The 24,799-nt window shown below is 29.3% G+C and overlaps 1 protein-coding gene and 1 long non-coding RNA gene across 14 annotated transcripts in view; one reads left to right on the forward strand and one right to left on the reverse strand.

Annotated features, from left to right (window-relative positions):
* The window catches only part of LOC124949500, a 64,032-nt gene extending 45,334 nt beyond the window's left edge, over positions 1-18,698 (reverse strand). For 8 of the 13 annotated variants that reach the window (XR_007101081.1, XR_007101080.1, XR_007101083.1 and 5 more), the window contains exons 1-5: positions 17,830-18,641; positions 8,264-8,796; positions 7,723-7,951; positions 3,152-3,411; positions 2,806-3,025 (exon numbers count right to left, since the gene is read on the reverse strand). Coding sequence is in view for 9 of the 13 variants with exons in the window: in XM_047494642.1 (XP_047350598.1) it covers positions 2,806-3,025; positions 3,152-3,411; positions 7,723-7,951; positions 8,264-8,509 (955 nt within the window). In the remaining 4 variants the exon portion in view is untranslated. The other 5 variants (XM_047494647.1, XM_047494644.1, XM_047494643.1 and 2 more) reach the window with 5 other exon arrangements.
* Positions 3,080-5,899, forward strand: LOC124949501. Its single transcript, XR_007101084.1, has 4 exons — positions 3,080-3,542; positions 3,912-4,122; positions 4,509-4,717; positions 4,818-5,899. It is a non-coding gene; the product is annotated as an uncharacterized LOC124949501 (long non-coding RNA).
* Positions 18,699-24,799: the final 6,101 nt, after the last annotated feature.

Genomic DNA, 24,799 nt, shown 5'->3' on the forward strand with positions numbered 1-24,799 from the left:
TAATGTAAAATTATTCTTAACATTTTCTAATTGCTACTATATACTTCTTTCTAAAAAATAATATATTTTTTCGATTTCTTCGAGTAAAATTTTGCGAGAGCCAAACATTAACAAATTACTTTACATTATTAAATTATTATATTTTAATATGTGATTAATCGCTTATCATAATTAATTAATGTGAAGTGAAAAGCTTATTATATAATTAATGGCTTTGATATTACTACAGTCCAATGAAATTCTTTTACATAATACATTCTGACATCTGTTTGACCAGAACGATAAGCGAAAGGTCTAATCCTTTAAGATCTTGACCTACCCTTGAACACACTCGTGAACTCTCTAACGTTCGTTACCTAACTCAAGATGATCGTAAATACTATACTACCTTACGTTACCATGTGACCTCAAAAACGTTATGCTATCGTATCGTACAGCACTAAACGCTTACATTCTCTCCCTTTCTTACTTTTCTTTCTCCTTCCTTACTTTTTTCTGTTCTTTTTTTTTCTTTTTTTTTCTTTTTTTTTCCACAGAAAGTGTCATATAAAACGGACTAGAAATTTCGAAAGTTAACCGTCTGTCAACGAGAAGCCGTCGTCTCGGTAGTAAAACAGGAAAAAAGGGAAGCCGATCATGAGATTTTCAGTGATTTACGAGCGAGCCTTTTTCGAAGATCGAAGAATGAAAAGAGTGGTCGACTAAAGTAAAACTTTCCACAATAATTTCAAGAGAGAGAGTGAGAGAGAGAGAGAGAGAGAGAGAGAGAGAGAAAGAGTACGAGAATGGCAGCTTTTCTGATTTAAACAGTAATAGCCTGGGCTAGAAAAACGATTGGATGTTATTAAATAAATGTTATATACAAATATTTCTTTTTATTTCATTTACGCAATAGAAAGTAAATGTCATGCACTTTTTAAATATGCGTATTTTCAAGAAAAGACATAAAAGGTAAACGAGTTGTTAAGTAAAAATGATAAATTTTTTGTCGAATAAAGAAAAAAACGTAAGACAACGTAATAATAGAAATCGATTGTTACTTGTGTGTATTATGGCGTATGAATAGGTAAGAAATAAATAATCTAAGAATGAGAAAGAAAAAAAGAAAAAAAATAGAACGATAATAACTTACAGATAAGATGAATTATTTCACGATTAGGAGAAAAAGGGGAGAAGTAAAAAATTTTGTGAGACTTATCGAGCACTCGACAGATTAGTAATAATGTACAAATATGAGTACGTTTTCACGAAAGCAACACTCGTTGCATAACAACGAATGACTTTCGCATTATTAAAAGCGCCTACTCGATATCTCAAAATGCAAGCTCGTAAATGGAAACTTTACAGTCCCATATAATACTTCACCATAATCACCCCTTACGTTCTCAATTCTCCTTCTCTCCTCTACGACCACACCATTCTAGTACTAGCGAAATTTTAAGTTAACTGCACACACATACACACATCCAATTATTATATGCACGTAAGACCTGGCACACGTCAACGTTAAGCGTTCTTTCCTTTTTACCTTGCTTCTTTTTTCGACGTATTATCGACGTTCTACTACTACTACTACTACTAATAATAATAATAATACTATTACTACTATTATTACTAGTATTAATACTACTCCTACTACTTTTATTACTACCAGTATTAATACTACTACGTTTGTCTGACGATGTCAAGAACGGGACGTTGAGTCCGCCGCATTAATTCCATCATCGTGAATCCGTAGAAATGCGTGGACTGTAAATCAATTAGCCATTTACGAGCGTTCCTGTGAACGGCTATCATAAACTCTCTTCGGATAACTAAGTTAAAGACCGAAAACAAACCAGATGAAAAGAAATTTTGAAAAAAGTTTTACGAATGATCTGCTTACTTTTTCAGTAATTCAGGATTAAACTGATATTTTCATTCGCAAATTAATAAAACTTATAAAGTGAATCTGTAAAAATTTTATTTCTTAATTACAGCTACGTTTGATAATTTTTTGTTGAGTTAATCAGATTATTCTCAACAAATTTTCGAACACTTCAGAGAGATTCGTAAAACTTTTCTAATTATTAAGAAGAAAAAGGATGTTCAACGAAGGATATTCATCGATAGCTCTCAATCGTAATAAAAAGTTCTTTGATCGTCGACATAAAAGGAATGAGATAATCTCGTAGGGAAGAATTTTTTCGAAAGAAAATGCCATGACATTGTGGTTAAGCCATTGTCGAATATGAGTTCTGTCACCTCTTCGAGAGGTCATTTATATGTCCGTGAACAAACTATTTCGACCGAGAATGAGCAAAATAACGATAATTTTTAAAAACGAGCCTGCTCGTAAAAGCAAAAATCGAGGCTCCTAGGTTTCGGCTTTGGTTATAAGTTGGTATTATATTAACCGTCTACGAACGACTCCACCACCAATGAGAACGCTCGTAAAAGCAGGGTTAACATTCGGTCGGGTTGTCAAGTGAAAGAGTGGCTTGAATTTCGTTGGGATCACTGTGAACGACGTTATAAGTGTGCGCACCCTCGGCTCGGTCGCACGAATCGAACGTGGCTCGGAACTTCCGCTCGAATTATAATCGATTGTGCACTCTTCAGGATCTCCTTTTATTGATATAGATCATCCTAAATCTCTCGATCTTCTCGTAATATATTTAACGTATCAATCATCGAATTAACGATTTTTCTTTACTTTTCAGAATAGATATTGTCATCAAAGTTGACGGATCATTTGCAATTTATCAAAAAGATTTTGTAAACATAGCGAGAATTAATAACAAAGTGATAATAAAGTAGACTTACTAGGTTGTGGTTGAATCTGATGAATCGAAGAAGGCAAGTGCGTATCTACGACTGGCAATTTTCTTGGAGTTGGAGTATTAAGTACGCCATTGATGCCACCGTAACTACCTTCGATGTTCCACGCTGGTTGAGGAACAGTTGGTACATGCTTGTTTTCTACTGGAGGCATCGCTGGCATCACCAGCTGCAAATTAACGAGATTACGATCTCTCGAGACCGCCTTTGATTCGGCTTAATATTTTTCATAGTTAATTAATATTGCTTTTTATTAGAAATTAACTTTTTATTGAAATGAAATTTTATAGATAAAAAATATTATATAAAAAATATAAATTATCTTACTTACCTTGCCATACTTTCTTATCTGTTCCTCGTCTTGAATAAGAGCCCTTTTAAGTGCGGTTTGTTTTGCCATTTGCTTTTGCCGCTTAAGTGTGTTACGGCATTTGGGGCAATGACAGTAAATAAAGTCGCAGTACCTCTTGTGACCCTTAAGAATGCTAGTAACATCATGATTACGGCAACGTGTGCACGTCGGTTTCGTACGTGAATTGGTGCCGCTGTTCGAGGTTGAGGATGCGTCCCAAGATGCATTTGAATCCGCCCCTGAATTTAATTTCATTGACATTAATTTCATTGTCGACTTTGTTTCTATCAATATTAACTTATTCTATATAATTTTACGCAGATGAAAAATGAATATTACACGTTTCTCTATGCATACAATCTATATAAAGGTATTTATACATATACATATAATTTAGATGCGTTTTACTCCAAAAAGAACCAAATATGAGTACTTGCTCTTATATTATAATCCTCTTTGATGTTTCCCAATATTAGATAATCCAGTTATACTGGTAATAATAATAATGAGATCAATTGTTATACATAAAAACAATTGCTTTATCCGAACGTTACCGTACGTTATTTAATATTCTCGCTATTCTATGAGAGAACAATTTCGAAAGATCAAATAAAACGATTTAATATCTTTAATAACACTATAAATATGGATATAAAAATGCAACGTTATTATTCTATAAGAACTAAACCATTCCTCGTACTATTATCGCGCTTAATAATATTTTTCCTTTTTTTTTAAGACTCAAAGATGATCGAAATAAATTAAAGAAATAAGCTGATTGAATGTGGAAAAAATGAGGAAAGAACGAAGTCAAGTCCATATTTGAATGAGAACAAACAAGACGGCCGTTGTTCATCGAATAATGATGATCTTTCAGTTGAGATCGACCAACGTTACAGGATATTTTCTATATGGCAATTCACCAAAGATATCAAGTGTTTATAAAATGGGTACGTTTAATTTAAAACATGCAAATACCAATTTATAAGTTGAATAAATTATATTTTACGATTCTGACTTATACGTAAGTATATATCAGAGGCATAAAATTTATGCATTTGCCCTTATCTAACATTCCTTTTATCGATACAATGACTTAAAGAAATTGATAAAATTTAGCCTAACATTTTAAGATCACCCTATACAACGATGGATTTGCATGAAAGTAATAAATCATTTTAACTAAAACCCTTTGAATACTATATCCTTTGTTCTTGATCGATTGCAGTGAAAGTAGTCTCGTTATCGCCGTCGTTATAATTTATTTTATAATTATTTTACTTTATTACTATTCTGCATAACGATGTGACTTATTGAAAAAATTTTTTTCACAAAGGCATTTCGACGATTTTCAAACGTTATTGTTAAATATATATCCATAAAATCGATAAAATTATCTTCGTTGTTATATTTACAACAAGACAAATAATAATTATCGATAAGATAATATTGTAATTAATCAAAAATGTTTCCGGCTATATGTCCATTTACCGAGCATATTAAAACGTGAAGAATCTTACGAGCAACAATTATTTTCCTCAGGCGGTAAGAAACTTGATAATAATCGTAAGAGTATGGTATCTCACTTAAAAGAAATTGTATCTGTTAATGGCCGGCTAGTATCTATACTGTAACATTCTTCCAGGAATGCAGGACGAAACGCAAAAAAAAAAAAAAAACAAAATGAACGAGAAAGAAAAAGAACGAAATAGAAGACCGAGAAACAAAGATGAATGGTCTTTATAAGTCTAACAACATTCTACTACTATCTTTATAAATCGTAACGCCGACAAAAAAAGAAATATAAAAGAAAGAAAATGAAAGAGATAAGAAGGAAAATAAGGACAGAAGATATTAATCGAAACGAGAAGTCGTCTCTGTCATTATTTATCATTCCTATCCGCGAATGGAAACGAGAAAAGGAAAATGTTGCATGAAAAATAGAGAAAAATGAAGAGAATTGAAAAAGATAGGTTGAGAAAGAGAGATAAGTTGTCGATATAAAAATGTTCCCTTAATTCTATTTTTCAATTTCTTTTTTTTCAACTTTTGGATTTATTTTCTTTTTTTCGAATTTCTTTCTCTATATTAAATACTAAATATATTCCTAAGTTGTTAATCAAATAATCAAATGTTTGATGCCAACGAAAGAATTGATTTAACTTAATTGAAAGTTTCTTTAATTTGGAACACGTGAAAAATTTTCGTGAACTAACGCATCTATGTGTTCATAACTTGTCTCGACATTTCTATCATTAAAAGTTTACTAATAATTTTTCCTAATAGAGCCTAATTGACGGTACGAGCGTGTATTTGACAGAAAAAAAAAAAAAATGTAAAAATATAATATAATTAAAAATTTATATGTAATTACATACGCATGAACGAATAGACTCTTCTGAAAAGTTGTAATTCTCCTATTGCCCTGACATATACTTATTTAATTACATATTAACATTCACCGACATGTGGTTAAATTTATGTTCAACAAACCGTACATGTCGCTAGCAATTTTACTACGATAGAAAATAGTTATAGGGAATGTACATAAAATCAATGTACAAAAATGATTTCCTTGGAAAATACTTAGATCGCTATAGTGATCAGTTCTTATCTGAGAATAATCATTAATAATTTGTAAAATAATCATTAATATAGCCGTTTAACTTTAATCATCGGTATAACTGTATCCAAAGACCATTAAATTTTTATCTCGTTAATCATCGATCGATCATATAATAACAACTGTAAGCTATTTATAATATAATATATTTACGCGAATAGAATATCATGGGTTTAAAATATTTGATTTTTTCTTCTTTCTTTATTTTTAGCGATAATATTGTTTACGTTGGTTAATAAAGAAAAAAAAAATAAATAAATAAAAGAAAAAAAAAGAAAGAAAGAAAGAAAGAAAAAAAAATAAATAAAAAAGAAAAGAAAAATGCAAAAAGGAAAAAAATCTTCATTCATAATAAGTTTTAAAATGGAGTAAGGAGAAATGCGAGAGGAGACAAGCTAAGCGAGGAAAAAAAAGCAAATAAATGAATCAGAGCGTGCAACAGGTAGGTAATCTCTTGCTTTGCAACCTATATGTATATATTCATCAATAAGCAGGTGCACGATAATAATAAATGGATGAGAAGGTAAATTAAACAGCTCTGCCATGTTATGGCGGACATATGAATTTGAGAAGAGAAGTTAATTAAGGAAGTAACGCGCCAAAAGGTCTGGAATTTCGATGCGAGTCTTCAAGTCATTACATATCCTTCGCTATGTTATTTCCGAATACGAGATAGTTTTCCTTTTTTTTTTGTCTCTCGTCGAATACGAAGAGAAAAGAAAAATTTCTCTTCACCTTTTGTCTATCTTCCCGAACGATCTTACGATTTTTCCAGGAGGAGAAAGAAGAAAAAATAGAAGATAATATTTCGTTATCATTAAAAAAGTTCTAAATCAATATAAGAGGGAGAGGGAGATAGATAGATAGATAGATAGATAGATAGATAGATAGATAGATAGATAGAGAGAGAGAGAGAGAGAGAGAATAGGTTTAAATTAATATAATTTAACAGATTAAATGGGTTTAATATGGTAAAAATACCAAACATATAAGCAAAAGTAAAAAAAACAAAGAATATTACACGATGATTTATCGCGCGTAAACGAATAAACGAGCATAGAAAAATGAAAAGCATCATAGAAAGATAATAGAGAGGGTGTACAATTAAGTGCTAATCGTTCATGCGTTCCTGGAGAGGAGCCAATTGTTCACATTGAAATAATCGAGAACCGACACTTTAAATTCGTCATGCCAAAAATCTTCTGTCTGTTGTCGCTAAATGTTATTCTTTTGCAATCACAATGGCGTCGTACATAAAAACAAATCAAAGAGATTAAAACATAGTTAAACTCATTTTAGAAAACATAGTTAAAATCATTTGTAAAAAGATATAGGAAAAATATTAAAAATGAATAGCATGATGATATTTTGTTAATAATCATGGTCGCCTAATTTATCATAATTAGTTCATACAATAGAACGAAATTTTGGCCTTGAGCAAGAATGTCCAAGTTTTCGTTCAATGGATGCTTTCTTCTGTAAAACCACGATCAAATTCCGGGAAACGGCATTCAAAAAGAGATCTTTTGAAGGGCGACCGGTTGAATGTACAGGGTGTCTGCAATGAAACACTTAAATTTTGTTATGAAATACATAAGTAAATCAAGGCGTTTTATTGTAAACACCATGTACTCATTGTTAATTTAATTTTTAGCGTAATATAATGATTAAATAATATTCAAATAATAACGCTATCTTTAAAATCGTTATCGCTTTCTTCACATGGCATCGATTTTTATTACCATTTCCCTATCGTTCCTCATTTATATTTCGAACGTTAATTATAATCGATTATTGAAAAATATGATAGTTGAGATAACTTATTGATGAATAAGATACATGTTTCTTCATTGCTCGGATATATTTCATTGTTGAATCTTTTTGAAGAATAGAAAGAAATAAATAAGTAAATTTCATTTGAACTCACCGGCCTGCCATTGTGGCCAGGACGTTGTGGCTGGTGAACGATTTGAAGACGCTGCCTTTTTTGAGGAAGCAATTCCGGCAACGTCGCTGTTCCCGTCCTGAGTTTCGTTGCTTCCGTGATTGCTGATTGGTGAGTCGCCACTGCTGCTGTCGTAACTTCCCTCGAGATTCTTCACCGATTGCGGACCTGAACCAAGCGAGGATCCATCTATGGAGAGTGATGTTGAATCCTGTCAGTGGAAAAAATCGATCGCTGAGAGAGACGAACAAATGAGTTCGAGTTAATTAGTTTCAATTCGTAAAAAAAAAAAGAAATACTTTTTAAAATTTTATTTAGGAATAATTCTATTATATCTTCGAATATTACTTTGCTAAGAAAACATCTAAATATAATACGTAAACTTAATCGATCTCATATCTCTGACGATTGAGAAACGATTAGAAGATACTCGTTGAATAACAATAAGTTATTATAAGTAATAGAAAAAAAAAAAAAACGAAGAAAGAAAATAGAAAACATTTGATAAAAGATATTCACTAACCTCGTCTTGAGCCATAGTTCTTCTCATTTCATTATGCCGGGCCATCATGCTTCGTCGATCGGAAAAAAGTTTACAACGTTCACAGACGCAATCGCGGTACTTACAATCTTTTCCATGGCCCTTCTGGGCAATTTTTTGTCCATGATTTCGACATCGCGAACAATTCCTCGTTATTCGCGAACCTACAGACATGTTCGAGGACGCGTTATTCTCCGTACGTGCACTTGATTGATCCACGTGATCCATTCTAAACTGACAGTGAATCACAGGACAACACCTGGACTCATCGACCCAACTTGCCTGTCACATTATTTTCTCGATATTTGTTTTTCTTTCTCTCGATGCACTTCTCTTTCTTCTCCTCTGCCACTTTCTTTTTTCTAACTCTTCTGCTTCATTATCTTCACCGATTCGTTCGAATTTAAAATAATTCCGAACTTTCAAGCGATTTCGTCGTCGTTTATAAGCACTAAATGATTAATATTTCAGAATGTCCACGGGACACCATCGATCCTTTCTGTCTTCTCTTCGATCTGAAACAAACTCGAGAGAATTTTCATATAATTCGTTATCGGCGATATCTTCCAACTAATCATCGATTTTTATACAATCCTTTTCAATGAATAAATTATAACCAGGACTTATTTGATTTCTTTTCTTTAAAAAATTATGAAAATGTAAAATTTTCAACTATCATCCATTTCAATTACGATTCCTACTTTCGGTTCCCATATTGATTTTATAATTGCAATTTTTTCAATTATATTGAATATATTGGTTTCGAAACGATTCTAAAATCCATTCTTATTTCAATTGTTCGAAATATTAACCCACATATTTTTCATCAAATCATTATAGAAAAATGAGAAACATTCATACATATCATTGTTTCTATAATTCATTTTATTATATTTTTTATATTAAATATGACATAAAATGAAATAAATGTTTAAAATAAAAAATCGATATTTCACTTTATTAACTTCCTATTCTGTATAATATAGCATTTGTGAAAGTGTAAAAAAATATGTAGCTCCTTTATTTATTTCTAATGTTTTCTTAGAAATCAATGATATGTACAATTATTTTTCCTTTTTCTATAATAATTTTGTAAAAAAAAAAAAAATATAGATATATACAATAATCTGCAATTGGAATGATATCAATAACGGAAAAATCGAAAGAAGAATCGATTCTAGAATCGTTTCGAAAGCGATATATAGAATCGAAAAAGTAACGATTATGGAAAATATATGAGAACAGAAATACAAATCGTAATCAAAACATATAATAATAAGAAATTTTATAATGGAATCTTCATAATGGTTATTCAAAATAAAAATTTTTCATAACTGTTTTACTCAGAACCTTTATATAACAAACAATTATTTTCTATACCGTTTGAATAACTCAGCTGACAGTCTAATTTTATTTTAAAGCTCAATCGAATAATGAATTTGACGGGAATAAGTTCAAAATATATAAACGTAATTACTTGTCTCTCGATATTATTATTACTGATTATAAAACATTCGTAACATTAGTCACTATTAAAACGTATCAAAGAAATAACAAGTCGTTATCATTGTTCAACAAGAAAAATCTTTGATAAATTATAAATATATCGAATATCAGTATTTAATGTACTTTTGACTTTATGTCCGTTTGATCCATCTGTTTCATGAATGATGATCGTGCCAAAGATTTGCTAATACATCATGTACTAATATTTTTTCAAATGATAGAGTTTATTCCGAAAAGTACATTAAAAAAAAAAAAAAAAAAAAAAAAAAAGAAGAAGAGTATTTAATCATTTGAGTAAAATGAGAAGTATGATTTATGAATGTTAAGTACATACGTTCATTTTTCATAACTTCAATTATGCATGACATGAATAGGCCAAAAGAAATTTGCAACATTAAACAAAGTGTTCAAATTTAAAGAGATATTAATAAAGTCATAGAAAACAATAGCCGTATTTTAAGGGGAAAGACTATTGTGAAAATTTGAAAAAAATTTTTTTTCTTTTTGCATTTCTTAAAAGTATATATTATCAAAATTTTAAGTTAAAATTCTCAATTATTGGAATTAATAGGTATTAAAGTTGGACTTCACTCGTTGAACGAGACATGAAGCAGGTGAAAATTACTAAGAATTGCATGAATAAGGTCTATAAAAAAATCAAAAAAGACAAGGACAATAATGGAGATATTGATGAAGAAACATCATATGATCCGGGACTCAATAGTTTAATGCAAATATCAATATTTTAGAAAATATATAACTTTATATCAAGAAAAACGTAACGAATATTTTAAATGCGTATTTCTTGACACGATTTTTTTTTAACCTTGTGGCAACGAATATTCGAAAACTTAATCGAGTCTATTTTCAATTTTGTTTTTTTAATATTTGTAATTACAGTGGTTGTACGTAGCTGATTTGAAAAATTTTAATAATTATTATTTTTACAAATTGTTTGAATAAAAAAAAAGGACTTTAAAAATAAAAAAAATTTCAATCGCCTTTTTGTAAATAATCAAAAAAAAACCGCTAAGCATAAGGATAGCTACTCGTATCCGATATAGATAAAATTTTATTTTTCATTTTCAGATAACTCTTCAGCGAGATATCAATGCCATAATGGAGGGGAAATATTTTTTTAGTCGTTAAATCAAGGCTCATATCTTCGTTAATTTTAAAAAATTTTTAATAAAAATTTATATGAAACAAATTTAATATACATTTAATAAAATAACAACAATTCGATCCCTTTATTAATTAATTATTCCAGTGAAAAAAATTCTTAGAAATCGATTATTTTTTCGGCCATCACAGTGGCCTTCCCCCTTAAGGATAATGGAAATATAAATCATTAGCATATATAATGACGCAAACATTGAGAAGTTATGATTTCTTTCGTCGGAAAATTTCAACTCATATATTATAGAATTTACGAACAATTTTCGATGGCATATATTTCTAATATAAATTAATAAACTTATTAACCCTTATTTTTAACCCTTTTTTTTGCGATTTCGAGTAATATTCAATAACGATTACTCTTTCTTAATGATTGATATTTAATAAGAATAATTCGAAAAGACGCGGAAGAAAAAAGGAAATAAAAGTACTTCGAATTGCTTTACGTCTAATAACTTAACGTATTTGATGATTAATCTTTTTTTTTTTTTTTTTTTTTTATAAGAAAATAAAAAAGAATAAAAAAGAAAAAGAAAAATAAAGAAATAAATATCATTTGAATAAAAACATTCCGTTTTATCGTTAGTTCCAAGGGAATATATTACTTGTATAATTTAAGTTTATAAACGGAGACAAAGAGAGAGAAAGAGAAAGAGAAAAAGAGAGAGAGAGAGAGAGAGAGAGGGAGAGAGAAAAAAGTAAGGCGGGATGAATTATTTGGTCGAAGAAACCGACATCAATGAAGTCGTGATGGTATAAACGCTTTTTCCGACACAAAGGCTATATTAATTTCACTTATGATGCAAGAACAGGAAAACGGCGGCGCCAAGCATCGTGTGAAACTTTATCGACTGATCGATCCGTAATTCATCTTCAAATAGCGTTTCCAAGCTAGTAAGTTATTCACGAATAATCGATACAAGCAAACGGCAATGCATTTCTTGCTACTAAATATCACATAATCAATCCAGAAATATTAAGTCATAAAAAAATCTGCATATTTATAAGACAATACAACAGTCAAATTATTTTACTTTGAATGGGCAATTATGCGATTACAATAATTTTCAATAAAATTTCATATATTTTTCTTTATCTTTTTTTTTCTTTTTCTATTTTTTTTTTTTTTTTTTTTCAACTTCCATGAAGACAAATATATAAAACTTTTTTTGTCGTTAAGAATATAGAATTTTCTTGTCGATATAGTAGTGGAAAATAACTAAGAAAAAGAACTGATATAGAATAGTTTATATATAGATCAAATGATTTTTCTTGCATAGCTTATCTCACTATTCTCGTAAAAAAAAAATGTTTTCACTTCAACCGTCGAGACTACGATGAAAAGATAAGAAATCAAGACTGACCAAAACAAATCGGCAAACCAAATGTATAATATATGATCCTATGAAGAATATCTAATAAATGTAAATTATATGTATATATATTTTAATATTATAGTTACTTGGTCGATCCATATGGAAATATGTGAATATCATTAGGTTTCATATTAAAACTTGCTATCGTATATTATGTAAAAAAAAAACGCGAGCACGTAAATGAGTGATTTTGGAAATTAAAAGTAAGTAAATTAACCAGCTTATCCAAGTTAATTATATAAATTTAAATATGATTTGTTCGGAGATATTAAACAGCTTTAATTTTACATTTATTTATCATTTCCAACATTAAAAATAGACGTTAGATAATACGTGAACGTTATAATATTGTTGTGCTCGTCGTTTATATGAATGCAACATTAATGATTGCTAATTTTCGAACTTTGTATCCTCGATTATCGTCAATTGATTTGAAAAAAAGATTTCTGTTTTCACATACTAGCTCGCTTTTACAATGTCATATTTCCTTGGCCTTTAGACCTAGACGGCTATGTTATCTGTTTTCGCATCTAACGCATGACAACATTTTAACACGTTCACTGCTACGCCAACCGTAACACGTAATCGCGGTTATAAAATTTACTAAATTAATTACTACAAGTCAAATGGAATCAAACAAAAAAATTGTTAATAATCCAAATAACTCTAAATAATAAATAACAATAAAATAAATAATACGCTGCCCAATAATTGTTATTAACAATTTTAATTTCTATTATAGAATAAATAATAAAACTATGAAAATAAAGAAAACTTAAATTTATGTATTTTTTAATATATAATTATAAAATATTATTTTGAATATTATTGATCTATTAACTCATTTCTTTTTTGTTAAAAACAGAATATGTTCGACAAAATGCAAAATTTTACGATGAATATGATTGTATTAAAGCAGTATAAACAAGATTGATCATTACAATTTTTACATATATGTTGTTACTTCCTTTATATAATTTTTTGCAACTTTTCTATCGATAATTTAGCATTTTTCACTGTTTAATTTCAAATTGTTAAAAGGAACCAAATCCTGGAACTGTGCTGCCACAGCGATATAATCGACAATAAAATAAACGTACTATAGCCATTTAATCATGAGACTCAATAATTTATCATTATAAGTTAATAATAATGAAAATTTTATTATGATACCTAAGATCATATTTATGAAAATTTCATGGCTATCAAAGTGTTAAAAATTCATACTTAACATTCGTATATCTTATTGAGAAATATTAAATCAGTAGATACAATTCAAGCATATACGTTTTTCATTTGTCTAAAATACTTAGAGTCGTAAAAGAAAAAAAGGACTACGATATCTATGAGTCCTTTTTTTTTCTTAAAATAATATAGAAAATAAAATAGTATAGAAAAAATACGAAGATATAAAAATAATATCATTGATATTTTAAATGTCACCTGCACTGGCAATCATTATTGTCAATTATTATAATCTCATTAAGAAGCATACTATAAAAGGATACCACATTTAATTAATTCAGATCTTATTACATCTGCGAATTTATTATATACAAAATATATTATAATTAATGGACGATAGAAATAAAACAAATTTATACTGATTACCAATTATGTATCAAAAAATAATTGTTTACATTTTTTAATGATTAAAAATAAAATTAATTAACAAATGTTTACAATATACGTTTATATTATTAATAATATAAAAGCCATATATTGTTTATTTCTAATATCTCAATAAACTTCTACTATTTTTGTTCAATCATAAAGAAATTTGGTGTAATGTTCTTTTTGATCCGACGTAAAGTTTAGACCAGTTAACTTGCGAAGATTAAAAGCAGTTTACAAGACTTTTGAGAGAGAGAGAGAGAGAGAGAGAGAGAGAGAGAGAGAGAGAGAGAGAGAGAGAGAGAGAGAGAGAGAAGGAAATTATAAAATTGATCACAGACGGATGACGCAATGGTAGTTCTATGGATCTTGGCGTACAAAAGTTGAAAAATTTTATATTGCGAATTCGATTCGTGATTTTTAGAAAAAAGATTTGTCAAATGTGTTAAATATATTTTTTGTACTTTTCCAAACAATTAATGACAATAATGCAAATATTTGTCATATTACTTCGAAAAAAAAAATGCAACAACATATTTTTTATAAACCATAACTATATATCATGCTTTACGGGAGAATAAAATATACTAGTTTCTAACAGAATGAGAATGGAATAAATATTCCGTTCATTTCACGTCGATAAGATTAATGTAAACGAATTGTAGAAAGAATAGTAAAGGTGCTGTTGATTGTCTTTCGATCGATATTTTACCAGGACGGTGGAGTTTCAATAAAAAAAAAAAAAAAAAAAAAAAATTTACTTTCAAAATTCACAGTGTGTTTCACATTATAACTTTTCTTTTTCAAGCGAACAAAAAAAGGGAAAAGAAAGAGAGACGATCATTTAAATTCATATTTTTTTGTGACCGTATCGATAATTGTCTGTTTTCATAACACGAAAGGTTTCGTTTTAGAATCAAAAGGGATAACTTCATCATAACTGACATAGAACACGTCATTTCATTTCAAGAATCAAGAAGGCGATTCATGTAATTACAAGTGAACTATCTATAACATGAAGAACTCTCTCTCTCTCTCTCTCTCTGTCTTATTTTTACACAGCTACGTACGTAGCTATAACTGTCCTCTTATCGATTGCCTTTAATACACCTATTTCCTAACCCCTATTGAATTGAAGAATCCTTCCCCCTCCCCCTCACATTTGATCGGTCCCCAATGATATTCTTTTCTCTTTTTCTTTTTTGTAGTGCCTCGGTCTGCCATTTCGAGGGAAACGTAAGGCGATATCTTTTTCTTCAATGATCTTCCTCTTCGATTATTTAACAGCATTCGAAATTTCTTAAACCTTAGAAGTAATCAAGTTGTTGTACTTTAAAAAATTAAAAACGAAAAATTTTATTTCCTTGATACAGTGAAACGTTAAACTATGAGTTAGATCATTAATTATAATAAAAATAATATATAATCAAGCTAATAACTTTAGATATATATATATATATATATATAACGCATACTTAATTATTATTATATTATACATTATTTTCAAGGAGAAAGTCTAAGTTCGAAGTGCATATCATCTGTGTACGTAATGTTACATTTAATAGCATAGAATTCTTGCAAAAGTTACATCATTATATAATTATCAATAAGACTTAGACATAATATATGTATTAATAATTTATTGCTTTCTGACGATGAAAATAAAACTCGATCGTTTAATTGATGATCATTAAGTTTTTAATTAGCTTGAGATTTTGAGATTTTTTACTTGTGAATTTGAGAACTTCTTTATCTGCCGCTAACTTGTTCTAAACTTTGTTTTAGAACACTTCAAGATATTTAAATCATCGAATTTGGCAATTTAAAGGAAATAGAGAATTTTTGTATTGCTCTTGAAAATGAATATCGTGGCTAGCTTTAAAATGTTATGTTTTGACAATAATCGATCTATCGAGTATGCATTAAAAATTCTTCAACATTTCTGTTGACTTTATAAAATAAAGATCGACCACTATATATATATATATAATACTTTGATGATAACACTTTTAAAACAGCGACTTTTCTTAATCGCGACCACGGTCGAACATTGCAATTGTAAAATAACATCGATGATGAAGCGAAACCGACGGTTATGTAAACCAGTGTCATAAAGTTTCGATCTAATCGTAGGTAGTCGGGAACGAAAGAAGAAGAGAAAAAAAATAAACGAAGAAAGAAATGCATACATGTGTACATGCACGCAAAGGAAAATAGATAAAAAGATAATAAAAAAAAAAAAAAGACACGAAGAAACTAAAAATAACAAAATGATAAATTCGTCAAGAAATTTCTATGAAATGGAGAAAAAGTGGAATGATTATTTGAGATATTCTAATGTTGAAGCTATTTCGAACGAAGAGTTGAAGCCGTAAAAGAACTTAAAGTTAATGCGAAGACCTTTCTTTTTCGAAGAAAGAGAAAGAGAACGAGAGCGAAAGAGAGAGAGAGAGAGAGAGAGAGAGAGAGAGAGAGAGAGAGAAAGAGAGAGAGAGAGAATCGAGATCAAAAACAAGTTCAAGAGCATGTCATCGTCCTCGAGACCGTGACACGAACGAATCGATTTAGGAGCCCGAACTTTAAACCCGTACGATTGGATCGATCAGAAGTGTTTCGATAAAAAGTTTGTTAAAAAAAAAAAAAAAAAAAAAAAAAAAAAAAAAAAAAAAAAAAAAAAAGACAAAGGTAGAGTTTTATGTTCTTTGATCATATCTTTATCGGATTGTATTCTCCAAGTAGTACCTATCTTTAACTATGGAATAGTGTATTAACAAGTATTTTTCCTTTCGAAAAAACATTGGAGTCGCAAGAGTATCTTTCTACTACGTATCATCGTTCGATATTTCTTATCGCAGATCTTTATTAAAAAGTATCTTTTCCTTTTTTCTAACTCATTGCTAATCTTCAAAGATATCATAACATTGCTTTAAATATAATTTAGTAATGGCTATTACGATTTTGTGCAATACGATGATAAAAGGATAAATAAAGAAAATTATTAAAAAGAATATATGAATAAAAATATCAGAATTAATAGCAGCAATTAATTGTAACGATAATGATAAAATATATATATATATATATATATATATATATATATATATATATATATATTAACGAATGAACGATAGTTAAGATATTAATATAAATTGACATTACCAATGTCATTTAATTATAACGATGATCATTATGGTAATGAATATGATGATTATGATAACGATTTCGATGATTATGATAACGAAATTCTAGAAGTTCTTTAGTAAAGTAGAAACGTACGGGAATGGATATAATTAAAAAAAAAAAAAAAATAAATAAATCAATCAATCAATCAATAAATAAATAAATAAAAGGAACAAAAGAAAATGAATGATACTTTAGCTCTCGCAAAATTCAACCTTCAACGATAATCGAATATTCTTGCTGAAGACGTATTTACGATTTATGTGGCACGCGCACTCCATTTTAGTGGTTATCACGCGCGCGCATCCGACGGTAGGCGCACGCTGAAACCAAATATGTATACCAGAAAAAAGTCTTTGAAAAAGATCGACTTTACAAAATAATTTACGTATCGTATTTAAACATTATCTTATCTATTATTACTTTTAATATTTATATTGACTCGTTTTCTTGGCACGATTAATCGATATTCCAAACGAAACGTTTTACTTCCGCACAATTCATAAATCCACTTCTTGTTATTACTTGTTATTTCTTTTAAAAAAAAAAAAAAAATAAAACAACTCGATAATGAATCGCGTAGAATTTAATAATATTATTAAACGTAATATCCTCTACGTAAATTTTATTAATATTGCGCGATAATAAATTTATAATTGGATTATCTAATTGTAAAATGAAAATGGCACTTACCGTATTTTTGCGTAGCGCATTTCACAGCGTGGGAAGGAAGGCCTGATATGACTGAAATATCCTATAACTACTTCTGTAAGTCGAAAAAAAGAAGAAGGATAAAAAAGGGAAATAATATATACATAAATGAGAGAGAGAAAGAGAAAGAGAAAGAGAGAGAGAGAGAGAGAGAGAAAGAAATATCAACTACTCCGCCACGCGCACTCGACACCTTTCGTTCTTTCACTATTGAGATAGAAACAGAGATGAATGATGCTCGTCTTATCTCTTCCTCACTTTCAATCTTTTCCCTCGTCACAGTTAAGTTTTCCTCTGATCTCTTTTACAAAAACACCGTGTCATTCTCATTTCTGACGCACTCAATTCTTTAAAATTAAGTAAAAGAAATCACGAAATCTGATTTCCAACCTTGTATTAGAAAGAAACACGATAACGCAAAAGCACGGTTCACATAGAACACTCCATAATAGAAAATGGATGAAACACAGATAAAGAATGAGAAAAAGAGAGAAAAAGAGAAAGAAAAGGAAAGAGAGAGAGAGAGAGAGAGAGAGAGAGAGAGAGAGAGAGAATGAGAGTGATAGAAAGGGGAATGAGCAAAAAAATGTGATCGATGAAATTTCACGCACGAGATAGATCGTAAGTTTACGATAAAGTAGTGTGCGAACGTGGAAAAGTGGAAAAATAGAATAGGAAAAAAGAATATATTAAGGCAAGGACAGAATATTTATGAGTTAAGTAAGCGTGAGAGAGAAAGGGAATAGGAACGGATAAACAGCAGCAAAATGATACGCGCCTTAGTACGGTCCGTAACTTACTGGTAAGAATCACTGGTAGCGGCAGCACGTCGACGAAGTACATGACGAGCGAGCGAGGATCGAGTAATGGTAGTGGGGGAACTTGCCACGAGTGGTGGGGATTCAGAAAGACAATGGAGAGGGGGAATATAGTGTATCGTGCGTGTCAGAGACGCTGCCAGTGCGGGGTGCCACCGCCGAAGATGTTCGCCAAAGGTGGTCTGTCTTATTGAAGCCGCGTAAGGTTTTTTCTTTTTTTCTTTTTTCTTTTTTTCTTTTCTTTTTTTTTTCTTTTTTTTTTCTTTTTTTTTTTTTCTTTTTTTTCTTGTATAACACACAATTCGGATAAATATTAATTCCCAAGAATAAGATAATTATGTGTGATAATAATACGTTGTTAAATTATTTATAAATAAAAAGTGATATATAATTTGTATTTATATTTAATGTAATTTGTATTTGTATTTGCATTTCCATTTTTATTTCATAGTTTTATATGTATATATTGAAAAATCAATTGTGCCTTTGAAGTAATAGATTTTGAAGATATCACGTGAGATCTTTCCATTCGTTAGTAATTAATATGTTTTAATGGACGATATGTTATTTAATGGGACAATGACAATTTTTGTACTTTTTTTCTTTTCTTTAATTTTAAGTTATAAAAATAACTTTCGGGGTAATGTAAATCCAGAGAAAGCATCAGTTCTGTAGACATTAATTATCAGGACAATTCGTGGCAGAGATCTATTAAGGACAATGTCTGTGAGTCAGTGCCCGCCTTAACGCCTTCAGTCATCTAAACAGAGTTGAAAAAGACACCAGTCGTTATCTCATCTTTGAATATATTTATAGGGTCAGAAACCTATGGGCAAAAGTATTCACTCCTCTGCGAAATCAATAGATAAGGTTTACGTTCTCAGATGTAGATATATATTTTCATTTTTGAAAAATAATACATAGCTTATATATGACTTATGAAACAAAGATTTTCGTCGAATTTCATTTTGTCTTAATATACTTTTGTTAAATAAATTCTCTAAGTACTTTCGTACGAAGAGATCCTTCCAACTGGAATAGAAATAACTTGATATTCGAAGTGAAAGAATCCTATAGTGATTCATAAATCAGTCCTCGAACATGAAGATTCCGTATCAACCTACGGGATGAAACTTTCCTTTAAATGCTTCTACGTTGCTTTCAAAGTAAATCATAAAATTTACGCTGAATCCATTATCGTGTAAGTAACAATATTATATCTTTTGTTTTTAAAAGACAGGAACCTAAGTAGGCAATTTAAAATATTTATATATAAATACAAACTCACGTTAAATTACAAATCGTCGATTGATAAGAACCTATTAATTATTTTCTAGGAATCTATTTCAAATATACGCAAAAGTAATACAATGTACATAATTAAATGACGTAACAAATTGTACATTCGTTAAACCGAAGTATAAGCAAAATATTTATATTAACTAAATCGATATAAACAAGTTCAATACGAAATAAAGATACGAAATAATTTCCCTTTTACTAACTCATATTATTAAACTCATTTATAATATGTTAAATGTATTTATATATGTGTCATTTGTAGGTCACTCGATATTATTGTGATCTTAGGAATCGATTTCTTTGTTATATTTGAGGATAAACATTAACTGAAATATTTTTAACTGTTTTTACATGAACGGTCAAACGTCTTCCAAGAACTTTTGAATAATGTACCAAGTTGTCTTCTGTGTCGCGACAAATGTCTCTACGTTACGCATTTGTCGCGACATGTCGTTTTATTATCGTACGTGTGAACGTGAACGAAAGTACGATTGGTACGTTTAAGTTAGCCTTAACGTTTTAAAGATACGCGAGAAACGTAGAACGGGATAGAGATAAAGAAAATAAGGACTCTACTGTGAATACGTACGTGCTTTTGTGTGCGAAAACTACCTGAGGAGGACTCGTAAAATGCGATCCATCTACTTTAACGTATTTCGTTGCTCCGAATAAAATCCGTCAATATCGTCTAATGATAATTTCAAAACAAACTACATATACTCTCTATTATCTAAAGATATACAAAAAATCTTTATACTCAAGATTATAATAAGATAAAAATTAATAAATAATATTAATAAGATTCTTTCATTTAGTATTGTAAATTGATTTATCTTTAAAAAGTTTGATTCTCGAGAAAATTTTAGATCATTCATAAAATCAAATTATTTTCATAAATAATAATAAAATATTATTTGCCTTTCTTCAATTTTAATTTCATAAACGAACAGTAAAGTTTTACAAGGGTCTTTCGATAATTTTTAAGAATCAACATAAATCTTAAGAATCAAAGAAATATTGTATTAAATCATCAATAAATTGTACATCCGTTGCCTTATATAATTAGAATTATATCATATGTTAACTTTGATAAATTGATTTTGAATGAATCTTTACGTGTTTATTAGATATCGACTACTTTTATAAATTCTTAAGCTTTCCTGACGCATCAAGAAAATAGCAGAGTTTCATGAGAGAGCGTCACAAAGTCGGGTTGGATCGGCTACGGAAAGAAGTAAAATCGTAAATGGTCGTAAAAGTGGATTCGCGAGATAGCAGGCGCATACACAATACTGGTACTTCTTTTGAAAGTTGTTTCATTTGTGGATCGAATCAATGTGCCGATTAAAGCGGTTCTCACTTTCTTTTTATTTTTCTAATTCCTTCTTCGATTTTTTTCATTTATTAAATTTTGCGATTAAAAAGGATTTTATTCCTTCAAGAGACACCGACGAAATAAATATATAAAAAAGTAAGTTATACATTAGATTGACCACTTGATATCATTTTGGGAGAAATTATAAATATCCGTGGTACGATATACTCTACGAAAAGATTAAACTCTTCTTTGGGCTATAATCATCAACGACGAGGAGATTACGACGGTGAAACGGAGAGGAAAGAGAAAGGGAGTTATTTCACTTGATTAAATGCCAATTTAAATCGAATAATTTGTCAACCACTTTACTCGAATGAAATTTTTCTAAAAATTTGCTAGAAAACTTTTAATTTTAACGATCTTCTGTTAGATCGATTTTTCTTTTTTTTGTTTTAAATTTCATAAAATTTTAAAAGGAAACTTTTACGAAATATTATTCGTATAAAATCTAATATTAATGCATAAAGAATTATTATGAATGAAACTTTTACGTTAATTAGAAAGTATATGGTAGATCATTTTTCTTATTATTTGTAATGATCTTAATTTATTATAAACCATTACTTAACATCATTCAAAAACAACAGTTCCTTTGGAAGGAAATTAGAAAAATTCTAATTATAAATGATTTGATTACATCGGGTTTTACTTTCTCTTCTTTATTTTAATTATTTATAATACGAAGATTGTAAAATGTATCAAATGGTCAATAGAAAAAAGATTTAAGATTCGTGATTAATTGTATGTCACTTCGATAGGAAAAATTGTATTAAATGGCATACATCGAAGTTCATTGCAACTTTGAGATACTCTGAAAAAAAAAAAAAAGAAATTCAACCGATCGTAAATTTAATACATCTGTTCCGCAACGTATAAAATATTTAGTGTCTACATCGAACACACTTTTTATTGATTCCTTGTACAATAAAGCACGTTTTTTTAATGCTCGTTTCTTTTGAAGAAGCTGAGACCCTTGAGAGCAATCAACTTAAATACCTCCTATATATTCGTTATGTCATAAATTAATGTTTCTTGATGTTTAACAGAGTGAAAAATTTACGTAGGCTGAACAACTCGCCGAGCATCAATTTAATGAGGACTTACGTATCTTAGTTGGAAACGTATCTAGTAAAAAGAAAAGAAAATTTCTTGTTTTCGATCCATTCAAGAATCCTTGATAGTTTGTAAATATTTACATATAACTCAATATACTAATGAGTGTAATATGTATGTTAATTTCTTTAGGAAGATATTGAAAATTTTTAATATTTATTTATTTATTTATTATTTAAATTCTAAAAGATAATCCTTTTACATATATATGTATATATATATATATAATTATTATATATATATATAATTTAAATTTAAATATATCGTATAATTAAAGAAAAATCTGCTAAAGAGCTATGAGAATTTGTTTGTCAATCCTGCTATAACGATAAATGTATAAGATCATATATATATATAGATATATATTTATTAATATATATATATATATATATATATATATCTTGTACATAATATCAGTAGATTCCATCTTGTAGAAACCTTTCGAAAGATAATTAATCAAAAGTTTTATTTACCAATTTTTATTATGAAATAAAACGACGATAAAAGTAACGATTTCATTTGACTTGACGTATAAAAAATTACTTCATGTCGTATCATTATTCTTAAAATAAATTTCTACCTTTTTTTTCTCTTAACATTTTTTTAACTAAAAATAATTGTGAGAGTTATTCATTCACAATACTTACTTATCTCTTTTCTTACGCTTACACTAATATTAGTTACCTGCAGCACAACTCAAACGCAGCTTAATTTGAACAGAAGAACAAACAAAGTAATTAATATCTCTAACAGCCGTTTTGATTCATTGCTCATATATCTCATATATCTCAAGTCAGCTTTATTCGCATTTAATTTTCTAGAAGGTTTCGACGATCCTCATTAAACGATCCAAGTCCTTAGGCAACACCACAACAATAGATGCTGCAATGTTGATTTGATTTCATTTAGATAACTCAATAAATTATTCATAAACCAGTTTTAATTAAAATATATTATGATATTTTCAAATGAGACAAAAAAGAAATATCGTAGATATTTATCAATTTTCTCAATATTTATCGTACTCGATTATACAATTTTTATATACAATTTTTTCTATATTTATTTATCCATGGCTTATTTCTCTTTTCTATAAAGGAAAAATCAGGTTAGAATATATATCAGCGCCAAATTGCTTAGATCTCTATCAATTATGCACGCTCGTTTTCTGATGGACGTAGACTTTTAAGATTTTGCTCGGATATTCAAGGCCATGTTGCATGGATGAGAAAGGGAGAGAAAAAAGGGGAAAAGAAAATCGAGAGAATTTTTAGAAAATTAATCAACATGCAAATAAAATTAATTGCTTACCGATGAATTTATGAGCTCTGCTCAGCCATTACCACAAAGGAAATAATTATTTAACTCTTTTTCTACTATTTCAATCTAAAATTGTAAAAATGAAATTTCTGATATATATATATAGAAAGAGAGAGAGAGAAAAAAAGAGAGAGGGAGAAAGTGAGAGAGAGAGAGAGAGAGAGAGAGGGAGAGAGAGAAGTGGAAATTGTAGAAATCAAGATCCAAGTTTAATAAATATTCGGCGGCATTAATCATTCGGTGGCTAAGTCGAGGCAATTACAATGAGTTATTTGTGACTATCGGTCGATGTACATCGAATAACCCTGTCGTTTAGTTCTACCTCTAGTTAACACAGTTCCAGAAAAGTTTTGTCACAGAGTGTACTGGCAGAAATAGCGGGCCGCTGGCCGATCGGATCGTATCTGATCTCGTCTCACCATAGCTAGTAGCTTATACCACACGTATACTATACCATGCGTGTAATATGTGCATTCTAACACAATATAACTTAAAGACTAGCAAAATGAGCATCGGATACTATACGGTAGCTCGGTAAAAGATGTTGTTATATAAGTATTCACTTTGCACAATTTCCAACGATCTTTAAGACAATCTAAATAGATCAGAATTTTCTTTTCCTTTATGTTCTTTCTATAATCTTAATCAAATTGTATATGCAAGATTATACGCAATCGATGCAAATCGATAATTAATCAGTATCAGAAATGTAATACTACAATAAGTTATAGGAGTAGGCTAAACAAACAGAACTGTTAAATGGCGTCAGTATGCTAATAAATTTCACACATGCTTTACATAGATTATGTATATCCATATGTATATTATAGAAACAAGAGAGCAAGATATATTTGTGTTTATTAGATTAGAAATATTTTCAATCCCTTATTATTATAGTCAATTACATTCTCTCATGTTATCAATGAGATATTCTTTAAAAATAATTGCGATAAATAGAAAAATTTCTTTGAAAAATAAAACTTTCGTAAAAATGACTTTAAAAAAGAGAAAATATTTATGA

The sequence above is a fragment of the Vespa velutina genome, chromosome 5 (assembly GCF_912470025.1).
Source record: "Vespa velutina chromosome 5, iVesVel2.1, whole genome shotgun sequence".
NCBI classification, from domain to species: Eukaryota; Metazoa; Arthropoda; class Insecta; order Hymenoptera; family Vespidae; genus Vespa; species Vespa velutina.